General features: G+C 40.5%; 1 protein-coding gene across 1 annotated transcript in view; it reads left to right on the top strand.

Annotated features, from left to right (window-relative positions):
- Positions 1–1,499: 1,499 nt before the first annotated feature.
- The window catches only part of TXNRD3 (thioredoxin reductase 3), a 75,747-nt gene continuing 58,426 nt past the window's right edge, over positions 1,500–18,820 (top strand). Inside the window, exon 1 of the mRNA XM_023619845.2 lies at positions 1,500–1,965. Within this exon, the coding sequence (XP_023475613.1) occupies positions 1,807–1,965 (159 nt within the window). The 5' untranslated portion in view covers positions 1,500–1,806. The remainder of the gene's footprint in view (positions 1,966–18,820) is intronic.

Raw genomic sequence — 18,820 nt, 5'->3', positions numbered from 1 at the left:
AGGTTTGACATATCTGAGACACGAAGAGAAAGCCAGGCTGGCTGAAGCACAGTGATCCAGAGGGAGAGTCAGGAGATGACCCCTGAGAGGGACCAGGCCACGCCTGCTGGCCTTGTGGTTGAGCTTCTCTCTTTATTGGGTTTTTATTCATTCTGTGCAGAGCAGGGGGCTGTAAACCAAGTTCAGCCCTGAGATTCTCCACTCACCCACCCACCCAAATGATGGATACAGGACTCCGGTCTGGCACAGATGATTTCACGGTCCCTTTGTTAGAGGGGCCTCCAGAATTCCATGTAGTAGGGACTGAGGGGTAGCCACCGACGAAACTCATTTTGAAACTGTATTGCAATAGGAAACTGTTTTGTTTTGCGGGGTAAAATATGTTCAGAGACTGAGAGTGTCTTTGCCAATATTTTATTTCACACGAGTTCATTGAGGGATTTATAACAGTTTCACAGGCCAATAGCATACAGGAAAATGTCTCTTAACAAGCCAATAAAGAAATAATATAACATACTCCAAACTAATGATAGATTAATCACACTATTGTTCCAGGCAAGGGCAGATGAAAGGAATAAAGTTCACATTTAGTTCAAGGGGTACTTTTTTATACAAGTAGGCACTTGGGAGGGATGGCTTGACCAAGCGAGAGCTGATATCCACCTGCTAGCGCAAAACACATGTGAAAAGTGCCCTGTTGTCGGAGCACGTTGCCAGGGAATGACGCTGTCGGTGTTGGTGGGCATGATGCTCTTGGAGGGGCCACGGCAGGTTTCACCGCTGACAGTAAAAGAGTTGCCTTTACCCCGGCAGGAGCTAATGCCCCAAAGGTCTTCGGAGAGCTTATTTGGGTCTGCAGAGTCGCCTTGCCCAGACCGAAACTCTCAGATATTCCTCACAAACTCTGGGTATTTATTGTCTAAATGTCCCGTGCTATAGTTGCTTCTCTACATGTTCTTATCAGTGAGCCTCCAGCGGGGCCCTCAGTGGCTGGGCTACTGAATTCTTATCAATGACAACAGATAAGACGATGACATCCAGGCACAGCTTCATTCTTAAATCAAACAACAACTTCTTTGTTCTTTGTCATAAGTGTATTAAAGCAATTTCACTTGGCATAAATAGATTTGAAATCCTATGAAACTAATACTCAACAGAAGCGTAGTATTTTTACTTAGTTTTTGGGATATAAACTTTAAAAAGAGAGTCATCTTTCCTAAAGATGGCTTTATTTAGTCACACTTTGCATAAGATTGGGACATCTACCCTCATTAAAGAATATGTATCTTTTTAAGGTGGCTTGAGGGGCTGGTGGAGATTATAAAGCGTGGAAAGACCTCCACAGGGGGTCCTGCTGGGAGGCATCAGGGAGACTGGGCAGGCCCGGGATGGGCACACAAGGCTGGGATAACCGGGGCATGCACCTTGGCCACCACCCCTTTCCCAAGGGCAGGTAACGCGCCCTGGCTGGGGAGCAGCTTATTTCGCATGCGCGGGGCGGCGCCGGGGGCGGGGCGGCGCCGGGGGCGGGGCGGCGCCGGGGGCGGGGCGGCAGTTCGGCGGGCTGGTGGCGGTGCGTGGGACGCGCGGTGTGGGGCGCCTCCGCCGTTCCTTTGCCGACCTCAGTCCGGGCGCCGCCGCCCGCCTCTCCGTCGCTGAGCAGCCGCGGCCCGGCCGCGGGGCGACGCCGAGGCCCTGGCGCAGCCGCCGCCCCCATCGTCTCCGCCGCGGGCGCAGACGTCGCCCGGGCCGGCGAAGGTGGGCGCCGTCCCCAACCGCCGCCTGGGCAGCGTCCGCGGAGTGCCCATGTCGTCGCCGCCGGGGCGCCGGGCCCGCCTGTCGTCCCCCGGGACCGGCCGCTCGTCCTCCGAGACGCGCGAGGAGCTGCGGCGCCGCCTCCTGGGCCTCATCGAGGGCAACCGCGTGATGATCTTCAGCAAGAGCTACTGCCCGCACAGCACGCGGGTAGGCGGCGGGGCGCCGGCGGCGGGGCTCCCGGGCCCCGGCTGGGCCTCCCTCCCGCGCCCCCAGGCCCGGGCTTGCGCCACCGGTCCGCCCTCGGACGCGAACCCCGGAGGCTGAGCGAGCGCGCGGCGGGCGGGACTCGGACGCGTCCCCGGGGGTGGTGACACGAAGCCGGGCCCGGATTCCCTTGCTCGGTCCCTTGGGCACCGCGGGAGAGGGGGCCACGCGGCCGGCCCGCTCGGAGCAGCCCCACCGGGGGCCCCGACTGCCCCGAAGTCGAGGGGCCGAACCTGCGGGCTTAGCTGCTAGTCCTCTCCCTCCTGCTTGTGAGCCCGATGTTGGCTTGTTGATCAGGGGAGAGAAGAGGTTTCTGAAGTTTTCCCCGGGTTGGGAGTGGTGAGAGGAGCAGCAGCTGGGGGCGGGCCGGAGCTGGATTCCGACCGCGCGGCCTGGAGGAGGGTGTGGCGACGGTGCGAGGAGATGGGTTGCTTCACCTCTATTGCGGGCTGCCTTCACTTTTGGGGGCTACTGCAAATCCAGCATTATTTTTGTGTGCAGATTTGTTCTGAGTTAAAAATAACCCACTTAGAAATGAACCTTTGGAAGATAAGTCCATCTGTATGATGGGGACTTTCCATATTTTGAACCATACTTCACATTATCAGAAGATTGAATACATGGAATATGCAAAAGCATAAACTGTTGGGTTAGGTTCATGAAATTATAGGCTATGTTTTTAAATTTATTTTTAAAGTTTGCTTTGCCTTATATATTGTTTCATAAAACATGTATATTATGTATATCCATTTTAAAGAATAATAAAAGAACCCTAGTAGTCTGGCTGCCTCTTTGGATGTCTCTCCTTGATTCCATACTCCTCCCTGCCCGCAGGGTCAACCACCACCCCAAATTCCTTGCTTTTCTTTACAGTTTTGCCAAATACATAAATATCTTTAAGCAATATTTTGTTCCTTTTGGCCTGTTTTGGGACTTTATGTAAGTAGTCATGCATATGTATTCTTCTGCAATTTTTTTCTCAACAGTTGTATTTTAGAGATTCACGCATGTTAGTATCTGCATTTGTGCTTTCTTAATTTTCATTAGTGTAATCCTAGGATGAATCATACTACGGTTTGTTGGTGTGCTGTTTCTGGTATTTTGCTCTTAAAAACAACGTGGCTCTGCCTATTCTTGCACATTTCTCCCAGTGCACTATGCAAGCCTTCCTTTAGAGTAGATGTCTTAAAGCTGAATTGCTGGACCATAGCGGATGCACGACTTCTGCCTTAACTGGGTGAAGCCAGAATGTTTTTCCAAGTGGTTATACCAATTACCCTCCCACTGGCAGTGTATAACACTTCCTCTTGCTTTGCATCCTTGCCAACAGTTGATATATTTAATTATTACCATTCTGGCAGTTATGAAATGGTATTTCTTGTGACCTTAATTTTGCATTTTCCTGATGAAATTTGAACATCTTTTCATGTGTTTATGGGTCACTTGAGTTTCCTCTTCTAGGAAACGTCTTGGTCTTTTGCTTATTATTCTATTAGTTTGTTTTACTTTTTTGTGCTGATTTGTAGGTATTTCTAATATATTTTGGATACTAGTCCTTTGGTATTGGAAAATCTCCCAGATTTGACTTTTCATGCTCTTTATGGAGTCTTTTGGTTAACTGAAGTTTCAAGTTTAATGTAGTTGAATCTGTCACTGTTTTCCTTCTGTGGTTTGTGCTTTTTGTGTCTTATTTAAGGATCTGTTTCTACTCTGAGGTCATAAAGATGCTCTCCTGTTCTAGCTCCTGAACATTTTAGAGTGTGCTTTTCACTCACCTGCCTTATTGCTGCCTGATGCTGGTGATCTGAGTCGGGATCTGGTTTGGTTTTTTTCTTCGTGACTTATCAGTTGTCCTTGCTTCAATTATTCAAAACCTTTCCATGCTGATCTGAATGCCCATGATCATCCATCAGGTTCTCACATATGTGTTGGTCTGTTTGCAGGCACTGTCTTACGTCTCTGTTTTTTCTGATGTCCTTTGGAGCTTATAAAAAGGTCAAGAGATCAGAGCTGTGCCTGTCCACCACTGATATCACTAGTGCCTACGATAGTGTCAGGCATGTAATGTGAGTTGAATAAATAAATGGTCTTAGATCCTTCTAGTCAAACCTTGGCCCGTGCAGAAAATCTTAGGACAAATGGTCCTCCATCCTGTGTTTGTCAACATTTCCAATAATGTAGCCACTACTTTCAGTCCCATTACATAATTGGACAGCTCTGATTGTTAGACTTTTTAAAAAAAATTGAGCCAAAAATATGTTTCCCTAAAACATTTACTCAATTTTGGAGATGAGTGTTGCTCCAGTGCACAGAATTAAGAACCCTGCTTCTACCTGGATGACACATATTTTAGTATTTTCCCTGAGCATCTTTCTTTCCTGGCCAAGAAGCCTGGTTTTTTATGTGTTCATATCATTTATGTTTACATGTGACCCTTCACTAACTTGATTATGCAGTAGTTTGACCATGAACCTCTTAAATGTATCACCCAAAGTTAGATACCATATTCCACGTATGTCCTTACCTGTGCACAGTCAAGTAGAGAACTTTGTTCCTTGATTGGGCTGCTAATGTCATTCAATAAGCATTATTGCGTGCTTATGTTGTGGGGACACAAAAATGAATAAACTGTAGTCTTGTCTCTCAGGAACTCATGATCTAATTGAGCTGTAATGAGCCAGCTCTCATGGACCAAAAGAAGTGCCTGTGAAAAACAAGTACTGTGGGAATGAGACAAAGACAATTGCTTCTGTTGGAGTTCAGAAAAACTTCAGGAAATTATATTTAAACTGGTCATTGTCAACCTTAAAAAAAAATCCAGTTATTTTGCCAGCAAAATGAGTTTATTCAGAAATAGCCAAAGAATTGCAATTTGGGATGTCCATGCTATTGTGGACTATAGGCAAATCCAACAAACAAGGGAGAGGAACGTTAAATTTTATAGAGAAAAAGGAGGGAGTTGGGAGGGGTTGTTTTGAATGAAAGTCCATTGGAGAAAAGCAAGAGTTCAGGGTGGCGATGGTTTGTCACTGACTGGGTTGCTGGGGTAGTCATTCCTCTTGGGTGTGCAATGTACATTTCTTCCTCTAAGTAAGGATTCTTTCTTGTTGCTTTCTATTGTGGTCTGTAATTGACTCTCTTTCCTGTAGTTGGCCTTGAGGTCATGCATGGGAGCTCCCCCTGCTGGCCTCCTGACTCCATTTTAAATAAGGTTTATTTTTTATTTACTTATTTTTTTTAATGATTTTTTTTTTTAAAGATTGGCACCTGAGCTAACATCTGTTGCCAATCTTCTGTTCTTTTTTCTTCTTCTTCTTCTCCTCCCCAATGCCCCCCAGTACACAGTTGCACATTCTAGTTGTGAGTGCCTCTGGTTGTGCCATGTGGAACACTGCCTCAGCGTGGCCTGATGAGCGGTGCCATGTCGGCGCCCAGGATCCAAACCTGCGAACCCTGGGCCGCTGAAGTGGAGTGCATGAACTTAACCACTCGGCCACGGGTCCAGGCTCGAGGTTTATTTTTATTAATTTTCACATCTTTGAGGGATAAGTTGGATGTCTGTAGGTAAGGAAGAGCATCTAGCTAAGGAATTATTATAAGCAAAGGTAGATGGTGATGAAAGGAAAATAGTGTGGCTGAACGTAGAGCATGTGAAAGGACATCAGGAGAGTAAATTGGAAAATAGCTCAAAATTTAGTTTCAAAGTCATATTGAGGAGATCTTAAAATGCTCGCTGGTAAGTGTGGACTTGATATAGGCAAAGAAAAGTCATCTGAGACTTTTGAGAAGAAGAGTGAAAGGGTTTGACCTGTGGTTTGCAGTCTGGTAGTAGTAGGAAGGCTAGGCTAAGCGTGGAGGCAGATAGACTGGTCAGGAAGTACTGTTGTAGTCAGAGACAAGATAATGGCCCAAACTAAGTAGTGAAGAAAAGGTCCTGATTTTTTAAAACCCCTTCCCCACATTAATGTTAAGTCACGTTTCCCCAATCTTGAATTCATACACTTGTGGATTAAAAATTTATACTTCCATTTGTCAGCTTTTTTTCTGTAGTAAAATATACGTAACAGTAAGTGTACTGTGTTAACTTTTAAGTTCAGCAGCATTAGGTACATTTACATTTTTGTGCATCCATCACCACCGTCCATCCACAGAACTTTTTTCATCTTTCCCAGCTGAACATCTGTCCCCATTAAACACTGACTCCCCGTCCCCCTCCCTTCTGGAAGCCACCATTCTACTTTCTGTTTCTATAAGTTTGGCTACTCTGCTTGCCTCATGTAAGTGAAATCATGCAGTTGTGTCCTCTTGTGACTGGCTTATTTCGTTTAGCATAATGTCCTCAAGGTTCACCCATGTTGTAGCATGTGTCAGAATTTCCTTCCTTTTTAAGGCTGAACTCCATTGTATTTGTAGACCACATTTTGTTTATCCATTCATCTGTTGATAAAGACTTGAGTAGTTTTCACCTTTTGGATATTATGAATATTGCTGCTGTAAACATGGTTGTACAAATACCTATATGTGTCCCTCCTTTCAATTCTTTTGTATATATACCCAGAGGTGGAATTGCTGGCTCATGGTATTTCTATTTTTAGTTTTTTGTTTTCAGTTTTCCATAGTGACTGTACCATTTTGCATTCCCACTAAGAGTGTACAAAGGTTCCAGTTTCTCCACATTCTTGTCAACGCTTGTTATTTTCTGTTTTTTGTTTTGTTTTTGTTTTGATAATAGTTATCCTAATGGGTGTGAAGTGGTGGCTCATTGTTGTTTGATTTGCATTTCCCTAATAATTAGTGATGCTGAGTATCTTTTCATATGCTTGTTGGCCATTTATTAATGGCCAATATCTTCTTTGGAGAAATGTCTATTCGAGTGTTTTGTCAATTTTTTAATTAGATTCCTTGTTTGTTGAGTTTTACAAGTTCCCTATATCTTCTAGATATTAGCCCCATATCAGATATGTGATTTACAAATATCTCTCTGATTCTTGGAGTTGCCTTTTTACTCAGTTGTTAGTGTCCTTTGATGCACAAGTTTTTAATTTTCATGAGGTCCAATTTGTCTATGTTTTGTTGCCTTTGGTGTCCTATCCAAAAACTTGCCAAATCCAGTGTCATGAAGCTTTTGCCCTATGTTTTCTTCTAAGAGTTTTAGCCCTTACATTTAAGTCTTTGATCCATTTTGAGTTGATTTTTGTGTATGGTATTAAGTCAGGGTCCAACTTCATTCTTTTGCATATGCCTATGCCTTTTTCTCAGCACCGTTTGTTGAAAAGACTATATTTTCCCCATTGAGTGGTCTTGGCACCATTGTCGAAAATCATTTGACCTTACGTGTGAGGTTTTATTTCTGGGTTCTTTGTTCTCTTCTGTTGATCTATTGTTTATCTTATGCCAGTACCACACTGTTTTGGTTACTGTAGCTTTGTGGCAATTTTTGAAATCAGGACGTGTAGACCTCCCACTTTGTTCTTATTTTTCAAGATTTTTTTTGGCTATTCAGGGTTCGCTTGAGATTCCATAAGAATTTTAGGATTGATTTTTCTATTTCTCCAAAAGTCATTGTTGGGATTTTGATAAAGATTGCACTGAATCCGTAGATGGTAGTATTGATATCTTAACAATATTAAGTCTTCTAATCTATGAACATGGGATTTCTTTCCATTTATTTGTGTCTTCTTTAATTCTTTCAGCAATGTGTTGTAGGTTTCAGTGTACAAGTCTCCTCCTCCTTGGTTAAGTGTATTCCTTCCTAAGTGTTCTTCATGCTATTGTAAGTGGAATTCTTTTTTTAATTTCCTTTTGGATTATTCATTGTTAGGTTGTAGAAAAGCAGTGGTTTTTGTGTGTTGATTTTGTATCCTAGAACTTTGCTGAAATTTTTTATTCTAACAGTTTTTTTGTACAATCTTTAGGGCTTTATGCATGTAAGGTCATGTTGTCAGTGACAGAGATAATTTTACTTTTTTTTTCCAATTTGGATGCCTTTTATTCCTTTTATTTCTCATCTTATTTCTCTAGCTAGGACTTGCAGTACTATATTGAATAGAAATGGTGAAAGTGGGCGTCTTTGTCCTGTTCCTGATCTTAGAGGAAATGCTTTCAGTCTTTCACGGTCAAGTATGATGTTAGCTGTGAGCTTTTCATGTATGGCCTTTATTATGTGGGAGGTAGCTTCCTTATATTCTTAGTTTGTTGAGTGTTTTTATCCTGAAAGGGTGTTAAATTTTCTTAAATGCTTTTTCATCCATTGAGATGATCACGTGATTTTTTCACTTCAGTCTGTTAATGTGGTGTACTACGTTAATATATTTGTATGGTGAACCATCCTTGCATTCTAGGAATAAATCTCATTTGGTCATGGCGTATAATACTTTTAATATGCTGTTGAGTTCATATTGTTAGTATTTTATTGAGGCCTTTTGCATCAATATTCCTTACAGATATTGGTCTGTAGTTTTCTTATAGTGTCTTTGGTAGCAGGGTAATGGTATACTCATAGAATGAGTTTAGTAGTGTTCCCTCTTCAAGTTTTTGGAAGAGTTTGAGGAGGATTGGTTTTCACTCTTCTTTGTATGTTTGGTAGAATTTATCAGTGAAGCTGTCTGGTCCTGAGCTTTTCTTGTTGGGAGGTTTTTGATGACTCATTCAATCTCCTTACTAGTTGTAGGTCCAAACACATTTTCTATTTATATGTTGTTTGGTCTTTGTAGGTTATGTGTTTTTAGGAATTGATCCATTTTGTCTGGGTTATCTGATTTGCTAGTGTACAGTTGTTCATAGTCCTGTCTGGTAATCCTTCCTGTTTCTGTTAAAACAGTAATAATGTTCCTTCTTTCATTTCTGATGTTAGTTATTTGAGTCTTCTCTGTTTTTTCCTTAGTCCTTCTAGCTAAAGGCATGCCAGTTTTGTAGATCTTCTTAAAGAGTTAACTCTTCGTTTCTTTGATTTTTCTGTATTGTTTTTCTGTTCTCTATTTCTTTTATCCCTGCTTTATTCTTTATCATTTCCTCCTTTTTTCTAGCCTTGGCTTTTGTTTGTTATTTTTCTGGTTAAGGTGTAAAGTTAGGTTGTTGATTTAAGGACTTCTTTTTTTAATGTAAGCGTTTATAGCTATAAATTTTCCTCTTATCACTACTTTCATTGCATCCCATAATTTTTGGTATGTTGTTTTTATTTTCATTTGTCAAGATATTCTCTGATTTCCCTGATGGCTTCTTCTTTGATCCATTGTTTAAGAGTGTGTTTAATTTCCACATATTGGTGATTTTTCTAGTTTTTCTTTTGCTATTATTTCTAGTTTCATTCTACTGTGATTAGAAAAGATCCTTTTATGATTTGAATATTTTTATTAAGACTTATTTTGTGACCTCGCCTATGGTCTGTCCTAGAGAATGTTCCATGTGTACTTGAGAAAAATTTGTATTCTACTTCTGTTGGGTGGAGTGTTATGTAATATGTCTGTTTGGTCCAGTTAGTCCATAGTGTTCCTCCAGTCCTCTGTTTCCTTATTGGTCTTCTGTCTGGTTGTTCTATTCATTTGAAAGTGGGGTATTAGTCTACTATAATTATAGTTCTGTCAGTTTCTCTCTTCAGTTTGGTCAGTGTTTGCTTCACATATTTAGAAGCTCTGAGGTTTGCTGGATATTTGTAATTGTTATATCTTTTTGGTAAGTTGAATCCTTTATCATTATGTAATGTCCTTTTCAATTTCTTGTAACAGTTTTGGCTTAAAGTATGTTTTGTTTTATATGAGTGTATCCATTCCTGCTCTTTTTTGGTTACTATTTGCATGGAATGTGTTTTCCATCCTTTCACTTTCAACCTGTGTTTACTCTTCGCTCTACAGTGATTCTCTTCTAGGTAGTATACTGTTGGATCCTGTGTTTATCCATTCTGCCAATCTATGTCTTTTGTTTGGAGAGTGTAATCCCTTTACATTTAAAGTAATTATTGTTAGGGAAGGACTTAACTTTTGCCATTTTGTTGTTTTCTGTATATCTTACAGTTTTTTGTTCCTCATTTCCTCTCTTACTATTTCCCTTTGTGTTTAGGTGATATTTTTAGTGACACTTTTTGATTCCCTTCTTGTTTCCTTTGTGTGTATTTACTAGATATTTTTGTGGTTACCATGGGGATTACATATAACATCCTAAAGACATAATCTGTTTTAAACTGATACCAATTTAAGTTCCATCGCATAAAAAACTCTACTCCTTTACAGTTCTGCCGCCCTTTCTGTTGTCCATGCCACAGATTACATCTTTATATATTGTGTGCCTGTGATCATAGATTTATAGTTGTTTTATTTTTGTCTCTTAAATCCTAGAGGGGAATAAAAAATGTAATTATGAACCAGAATTACAATAATACTGGTTTGAATGTTTGTCCATATGTTTTCCTTTATTGGAAAACTGTATGTTCATATGGCTTCGAGTTTTTGTCTAGCATTCTTTCATTTCAACCTGAAGGACTCCCTATAGTATTTCTTGCAGGGCAGGTATAGTATTAACGTATTCCCTCAATTTTTGTTTATCTGAGAAAATCTTAGTTGCTCCCTTATTTTTTAAATTGGGTTCATAATAGTTTACATCAATGTGAGATTTCAGTTATACATTATTTCTTGACTGTCACCACATAAGTTCACCCGCTGTGCACCCCCGCCCTCCGCTTCCCCTGGTAACCACTGAACTGTTTTCTTTGTCCATGTGTTTGTTTATATTCAACATATGAGTGAAATCATCTGGTGTTTGTCTTTCTCAGTCTGGCTTATTTTGCTTAGCATAATTCCCTCTAGGTCCTTCCATGTTATTGCAAATGGGATGAATTGGTCTTTTTTTCTGGCTGAGTAGTATTCCATTGTATTTATGTACCACATCTTCTTTATCCAATCATGGGTCGATGGGCACTTGGGTTGCTTCCATGTCTTGGCTATTGTGAATAATGCTGCAGTGAACATAGGGGTGCATATGTTACTTTGGATTGCTTATTTCAAGTTATCTGGGTAGATACCCAGTAGTGGGATAGCTGGGTTGTATGGTAGTTCTATTTTTAGTTTTCTGAGGAGTCTCTGTACTGTTTTCCATAGTGGTTGCACCAGTTTGCATTCCCACCAGCAGTGTGTGAGGGTTCGCTTCTCTCCATGCCCTCTCCAACATTTGTTATTTTTGGTCTTAGTGATTATAGCCATTTTAACTGGTGTAAGGTGGTATCTTAGTGTAGTTTGGATTTGCATCTCCCTGATGATTAGTAATGTTGAACTTCTTTTCATGTCTTTATTGGCCATCTGTATGTCTTCTTTGGAAAAATGTATGTTCATCTCCTCTGCCCATTTTTTGATTGGGTTGTTTGCTTTCTTATTGTTCATTTATGTGAATTCCTTATATATTATGGAGATTAACCCCTTGTCAGACATATGATTTGCAAATATTTTCTCCCAATTGGTGGGTTGTGTCTTTGTTTTGATCCTGGTTTCTTTTGTGTTGCAGAAGCTCTTTAGTCTGATGAATTCCCACTTGTTTATTTTTTCTTTTGTTTCCCTTGTATGAGAGGACATGGTATTTGAAAAGATCCTTTTTAGTTCGATGTCAAAGAGTATACTACCAATATTATCTTCCAGAAGTTTTAGTTTCAGGACGTATCTTCAAGTCTTTGATCCATTTTGAGTTTATTTTTGTGTATGGTGTGAGATAGTCGTCTACCTTCTTTCTTTTGCATGTGGCTGTCCAGTTTTCCCAGCACCATTTATTGAAGAGACTTTTTCTCCAATTTATGTTCTTGGCACCTTTGTTGAAGATTAGCTATCCATAGATGTGTGGTTTTATTTCTAGGCTTTCAGTTCTGTTCCATTGATCTGTGTGCCTGTTTTTGTACCAGTACCATGCTGTTTTGATCACTATGGCTTTGTAGTACATTTTGAAGTCATGGATTGTGATGCCTCCAGCTTTGTTCTTTTTTCTCAGGATTGCCTTAGCAATTCGGGGTCTTTGGTTGCCCCATATGAATATTAGTATTCTTTACTCTATTGCCGTGAAGAAAGTCACTGGGATTCTGATAGGGATTGCGTTGAACCTGTAGATTGCTTTAGGTAGTATGGACATTTTAACTATGTTTATTCTTCCAATCCATGAACAAGGAATCTCTTTCCATCTCTTTAAGTCATTATCAATTTCTCTCGTAATGTCTTATAGTTTTCTTTGTATAAGTCCTTCACATCCTTGGTTAGATTTATTCCTAGGTACTTAATTTTTTTCGTTGCGATTGCAAATAGAATTATATTCTTGAGTTCTCTTTCTGTAAGTTGGTTGTTGGACTATAGAAAAGCAACTGATTTTTGTAAGTTGACTCTGTACCCTGCAACTTTACTGTAGTTGTTAATTATTTCTATTAGTTTTCAAATGGATTTCTTGGGGTTTTCTATATATAAGATCATGTCATCTGCAAACAGCAAGAGTTTCACTTCTTCACTCCCTATTTGGATTCCTTTTATTCCTTTCTCTTGCCTAATTGCTCTGGCCAAAACCTCCAGTACTATGTTGAATAAGAGTGGTGATAGTGGGCATCCTTGTCTTGTTCCTGTTCTCAGAGGGATGGTGCTCAGTTTTTGCTGATTTAGTATGATGTTGGCTATGGGTTTGTCATATATGGCCTTTATTATGTTGAGGTAATTTCCTTCTATCACCATTTTGTTAAGAGTTTTTATCATAAATGGCTGTTGGATCTTGTCAAATGCTTTCTCTGCATCTATTGAGATGACCATGTGGTTTTTATTCCTCAGTTTGTTGATGCGGTGGATCACATTGATTGATGTGCAGATGTTGAACCATCCCTGTCTCCCTGGTATGAATCCCACTTGATTGTGATGTATGATCCTTTTGATGAATTGCTGAATTCGGGTTGCCAAAATTTTGTTCAGAATTTTTGCCTCTATGTTCATCAGTGATATTGGCCTGTAGTTCTTTTTCGTGCTGTCCTCGTCAGGCTTTGGTATCGGCATGATGTTGGCCTCGTAGAATGTGTTAGGAAGTATTCCATCCTCCTTAATTTTTTGGAATAGCTTGAAAAATTTAGGTATTAAATCTTCTCTGAAAGTTTGGTGGAATTCCCCAGGAAAGCCATCTGGTCCTGGGGTTTTATTCTTTGGGATGCTTTTGATTGCTGTTTCAATCTCTTTCCTTGTGATTGGCCTATTCAGATTGTCAGTTTCTTCGTGACTCAGCTTTGGGAGGTTGTAAGAATCTAAGAATTTGTCTGTTTCCTCTAGGTTATCTGTTTTGTTGGCATATAGCTTTTCTTAGTATTCTCTTATAATCCGTTGTATTTCTGTGTGGTCTGTGTAGTCTGTTATTTCTCCTCTTTCATTTCTGATTTTGTTTATTTGAGCTTTCTCTCTTTTTTTCTTTGTAAGTCTGGCTAGGGGTTTGTCAATTTTATTTATCTTCTCAAAGAACCAGCTCTTTGTTTCATTGATCCTTTCTGCTGCCTTCTTTGTTTCAATATCATTTATTTCTGCTCTGATTTTTATTATTTCTCTCCTTCTGCTGACTTTGGGCTTTGTTTGTTCTTTTTCTAATTCAGTTAGGTGTAATTTGAGATTGCTTACTTGGGTTTTTTCTTGTTTGTTAAGGCGTGCCTGTATTGCAATGAATTTCCCTCTTAATACAGCTTTTGCTGCATCCCATATGAGTTGGTAAGGCATGTTATCATTTTCATTTGTCTCCAGATATTTTTTGGTTTCTCCTTTAATTTCTTCAGTGATCCATTGCTTGTTCAATTGCATATTGTTTAGTCTCCACATCTTTGTCCCTTTCTCAGCTTTTTTCTTATAATTAATTTGTAGCTTTGTAGCATTGTGATCAGAGAAGATGCTTGTTATTATTTCAATTTTTTAAATTTATAGAGGCTTGCCTTGTTTCCCAACATATGGTCTGTCCTTGAGAATATTCTGTGCACACTTGAGAAGAATGTGTATTCTGCTGTTTTTGGATGGAGTATTCTATCTATATATGTCTATTAAGTCCAATTGTTTTAGCTTTTCGTTTAGCTCCACTGTTTCCTTGTTGATTTTCTGTCTGGATGATCTATCCAATGATGTGAGTGGGGTGTTGAGGTCCCCTACTATTACTGTGTTATTTTTAATATCTTCTTTTAAGTATGTTAATAGTTGCTTTATGAACTTTTGTGCTTCTGTGTTGGGTGCATAGATATTTATAAGCGTTATTTCTTCTTGATGGAGTATCCCTTGGATCATTATATATTGCTCCTCTTTGTCTGTCTTAACCTGCCTTATCTTGAAGTCTGCTTTGTCTGACATAAATATTGCAATACCTGCTTTCTTTTGTTTGCTGTTAGCTTGGAGTATCATGTTCTACCCCTTGACTCTGAGCCTGTGTTTGTCATTGGAGGTGAGATGTGTTTCCTGGAGGCAACAAATTGTTGGATCTTTTTCTTTAATCCATCTTGCCACTCTGTGTCTTTTTACTGGAGAGTTCAGTCCGTTTACATTGAGGGTGATTATTGATGTATGAGGGCTTAATGCTGTCATTGTATCATTTGTTTTCCGGTTTTCTTGCATTTTCTTTGTTTCTCGTCCTGTGTGTTTTGGTCTACCCATTAATTGTGTAGTTTTTTGTGATGTGTTTCTTTGTTTTTTCCTTATTTGTTTTTTTGTGTCTCTGTTCTGCTTTTTAGTTTAGTGGCTACCCTGAAGTTTGTATTCAGAATCTTGTGTATAGCATAGTCCATTTTCTGATGGCCTCTTATTTCCTTAGTCTAAACTGATTCAGTCCCTTTCCTCCTCCCCTCCTGTTATTATTCTCATATCTTATTCCAACTTCTGTTGTGAGTTTGTGATTAAAGTGACAAGATTGTCTTTGTTTTTGGTGTTTTCCTAGCTTTTAGCCTAATGCTATAGTTGAATATTTGCTATCCTATTCTGATTCTGTCTGTCTCCTTACTCTGTGTTTTGTGGCCCCTTTCTCCCTTTTTTTCTTTTTTCATGTATGAGGGCCACCTGGAGGATTTCTTGTAAGGGGTTCTCGTGGCTACGAAGTCCCTTAGCTTTTGTTTGTCTGGGAAAGATTTAATTTCTCCCTCATATCTGAAGGATATTTTTGCTGGATAGAGTATTCTTGGCTGAAGATTTTTATCTTTTAAAGTTTTGAATACATCATTCCATTCTCTCCCAGCTTGTAAGCTTTCTGCTGAAATCTGCTGAAAGTCTGATAGGGGTTCCTTTGTAGGTTATTTTCTTCTGCCTTGTTGTCCTGAGTATTCTTTCTTTGTCATTCACTTTTGCCAGTTTTACTACTATATATCTTGCAGTAGGTCTTTTTACATTGACAGATCTAGGAGATCTGGAAGCTTCCTCCACACATATTTCCCTCTCATTCCCTAGATTTGGGAAGTTTTCTGCCATTATTTCTTTGAATATGCTTTCTGCTCCATTCTCCTTCTCTTCACCTTCTTGAATATCTATAATTCTTATGTTGCATTTCCTCATTGAGCTGGATATTTCTCAGAGACTTTCTTCATTTCTTTTTAGTCTTAGTTCTCTCTCGTCCTCTGTCTGGAGCATTTCAACATGTCTATCTTCGATTATGCTGATTTGCTGCTCTATGGTGTCTACACGAGCATTCAGGGAATCTGTATTTTGTTTTATCTCTTCCATTGTGTCTTTCATCTCTAATGTTTCTTATTGATTTTTCTGTACAGTTTCAATCTCTTTTGTGAAGTAGCTCCTGAACTCGTTGATTCTCGTTGTTTCTCTATATTCTCTTTTACCTCATTGAGTCTTTTGATGATAGCTATTTTGAATTCATGGTCGTTTAGTTTACATATTTCAGCGTCCTCAGAACTGAGTTCTGGGTGCTTGTCGATTTCTTTCTGGTCTGGAGTTTTGATGAAGTGCCTGATGTTGAAAGGACGGGACTTTCCCCTTGTGATGTTATTCGGTTGCAGTTACCACCTATCACCACTGGGTGGGGGTCGAGAACAACGTATTCTGAGCCCTCTGCCTTCAGCCAAGATGGTGCCACGTGAGTCGGGGGAGGGGCACTTTCTCCTGTGTGCAGTCCCCGGTTCTGACCAGCTCTCGCTATCTGGTCACTTGGGGTCTTGGCTTGATGAGGTCACCCCATGTGAACGCTTTTGCCCCTTTAGAGGGCTTCCCTCTAGGCTGCAAGAGCCCTAGGGAGTCCTGGGTGATCCCACGGATGCGCGACCCCTCCCCCGCTCATTCCCTCATGGTGCCTCCAATGGCAGCGACCGCAGTCTTTAGAGGAGGGATGAAGTGCTGTCTTACCCTGTTCTAGCTCCTCTAAGGGAGGCCCCAGCCTCTCCGCCCTCCGTTGTGGGGCTGCCATGACTCTCTGAGGATTTTTGTGCTTTTAGGGTATTTTCTCTTGGAATATAGTTGCTCCTTCTTGTTGTATGTTGGAGGGGAGAGAGTCCCAGGCAAATTCAGTCCACAATGATGCTGAAGTCACCCCAATTTTACCCTCCCTCATTTTTGAAGGACAGTTTTTTGCCAGCTATAGAATTCTTGGTTGGTAGTTTTTTCTTTCAGCGTGTTAAACATATCCCACTGCCTCTGGCTGGTTAGGTTTCTACTGAAAAATCCACTGATAATCTTTTTTTTTTTTTAAAGATTTTATTTTTTTCCTTTTTCTCCCCAAAGCCCCCAGTACATAGCTGTACGTTCTTAGTTGTGGGTCCCTCTAGTTGTGGCATGTGGGATGCCGCCCCAGCATGGCCGGATGATGGGTGCCATATCCGCACCCAGTGTTCGAACTGACAAAACACTGGGCTGCCTGCAGTGGAGCATGCGAACTCAACCACTCGTCCATGGGGCCGGCCCTCCACTGATAATCTTATTGAAGATCACTTGTATGTGACAAGTTGCTTTTCTCTTGCTGCTTTCAAGATTCTCTCTTTGTCTTTGGTTTTGACAGTTTGATTGTAATGTGTCTTGGTGTGAGTCTCGGGGTTTATTCTTCTTGGAGTTTTTTGAGCATCTCATATTTGTATATCCACATTGTTCCTCATATTCAGGAAGTTTTTGAACATCATTTCTTCAAATAAGCTCTCTGCCCCTTTCTTCTTCTGAGACTCCCATGACATGTATGTTGTTCCATCTTAATGGTGTCCATCAAGTCTCTTACTCTATGTTCATTTTTCTTCTTTCTTTTTTCTCCTTAGGCTTAATTATTTCAAATGGCCTGTCTTCAAGTTCACTGATTCTTCTGTCTGTTTAAGCCTGCTGTTGAACTCCTCTAGTGAATTTTTCAATTCAATGATTGTATTTTTCACATTTGGAGTTTGTGTTAGGTTATTTCTATCTTTGTTGATATTCTCATTTGGTTATATACCGTCTTGGAACAAAGAGCATACATCGCATATGACAGGAATGTCCCTTTTACAACAGTCGTGAGATTGCTTTGCTAGCACAGCAGGTCAGTGGTGGTCACAAGGTGAGCACAGCCTGTCAGTAATTAATCCTTTGTTTCCAGGAAAAGATGCTTATCCTTAAGGAAATGCTGATGTGGGGGAAGCTATCCCTATCTTTAAGGGCATCGTTCTTGTCTTTGGGACATAGTAAATATTTAAAGCGGATGTAGAATGTGTGCTCAACAGACCATGTCAGGCCTTTCTGGAGAAATAAGGTCAGGCCAAATTAGTTTTAAACCAAATGGCTTTCTCATATATTCCAATGTATCCTATCGCTTTTCATTTATTTTTATCAGGTATGAAGTCTATGTTTGTTCAGCCTTGTTTTGGAGATTTATTTTTTCCTTTGAATGGGCCATGTTTTCTTACTTTTTTGTCTGCATATGATCTTTTCTTGAACACTTGGCATTATAAAAAACAGCCTCCTCTCCCAGTCTTTGCAGACTGGCTCCGTCCTGGGGAAGACTTTCACTAATCAGTGAAGCATGAAGGCTTAAGGTCTTCTCAGGCCTTTTCTGGGCATTCATCTTCCTTGGGCCTGTATGTGTGCTTTTCACCCCTGGGCCCAGTTCTCCTATATATGTGGCTGCTTTAAAGCATCTTAAATTCCTCAAGAGTCTCTCCCCTGCTGCTTCTTGGGCTCTTGGCTGTTACAATGTATTCCTCTGCCTATAATCTCTCGCCCCTAGGTAGGTGTCTACAGATTTGTAGCCCACTTTGGTTTTCGTGAGCCATACCCCCTGCTCCTCATGGCTTCCTCTAGCCTTAAATTCTGGCTACTTTGGGCCATTTGAGCTCTGAGTTAGATATTACAGAGACCAATTCCTCAGGCAGCCCTGAGACAGGTTAATAGAATGTTGGAAATTCCATCCTATCTGCTCTCTTCATTGTGTGGAATAGAAGTGGGGCCTGGGCTGCTGCTCTCCTCTTACTGGGCCATGCCTCATGAGGGAGTGGGTGGGGCAAAGGAGGGTAAAAATGCTGCCATTTCAAGTGTGGCATTTTCCTGATTGAGTGTTCACTTTGTTGCTGTAGATTTTTGATCAGTTTCCAGAGCTCCGATTAAGTCATCTTACTTTGAGATCATTTAGCTTCTTAGATATGTAGATTACTGTTTTTCATCAAATTTGGGACATATTTTGGATATTTCTTCAATTATTTCTTCTATTCATTGCCTCTTTTTCTGGTGTATACACCATGCATATGTTGATATGCTTAGTGGTGTCCCATATTTCTCTGCGGCTCTGTCCATTTTCCTTCAGTCCATTTTTCTTCATTCTTTTCTCTTTGTAGCTTGAGATTATGTAATCTCTATTGATCTAGTCTCAAGTTTGGTAATTCTGTCAGTTC

Source organism: Equus caballus, chromosome 16 (assembly GCF_041296265.1).
Source record: "Equus caballus isolate H_3958 breed thoroughbred chromosome 16, TB-T2T, whole genome shotgun sequence".
Classification (NCBI taxonomy): domain Eukaryota; kingdom Metazoa; phylum Chordata; class Mammalia; order Perissodactyla; family Equidae; genus Equus; species Equus caballus.
This window is presented reverse-complemented; position numbering and strand designations above follow the sequence as displayed.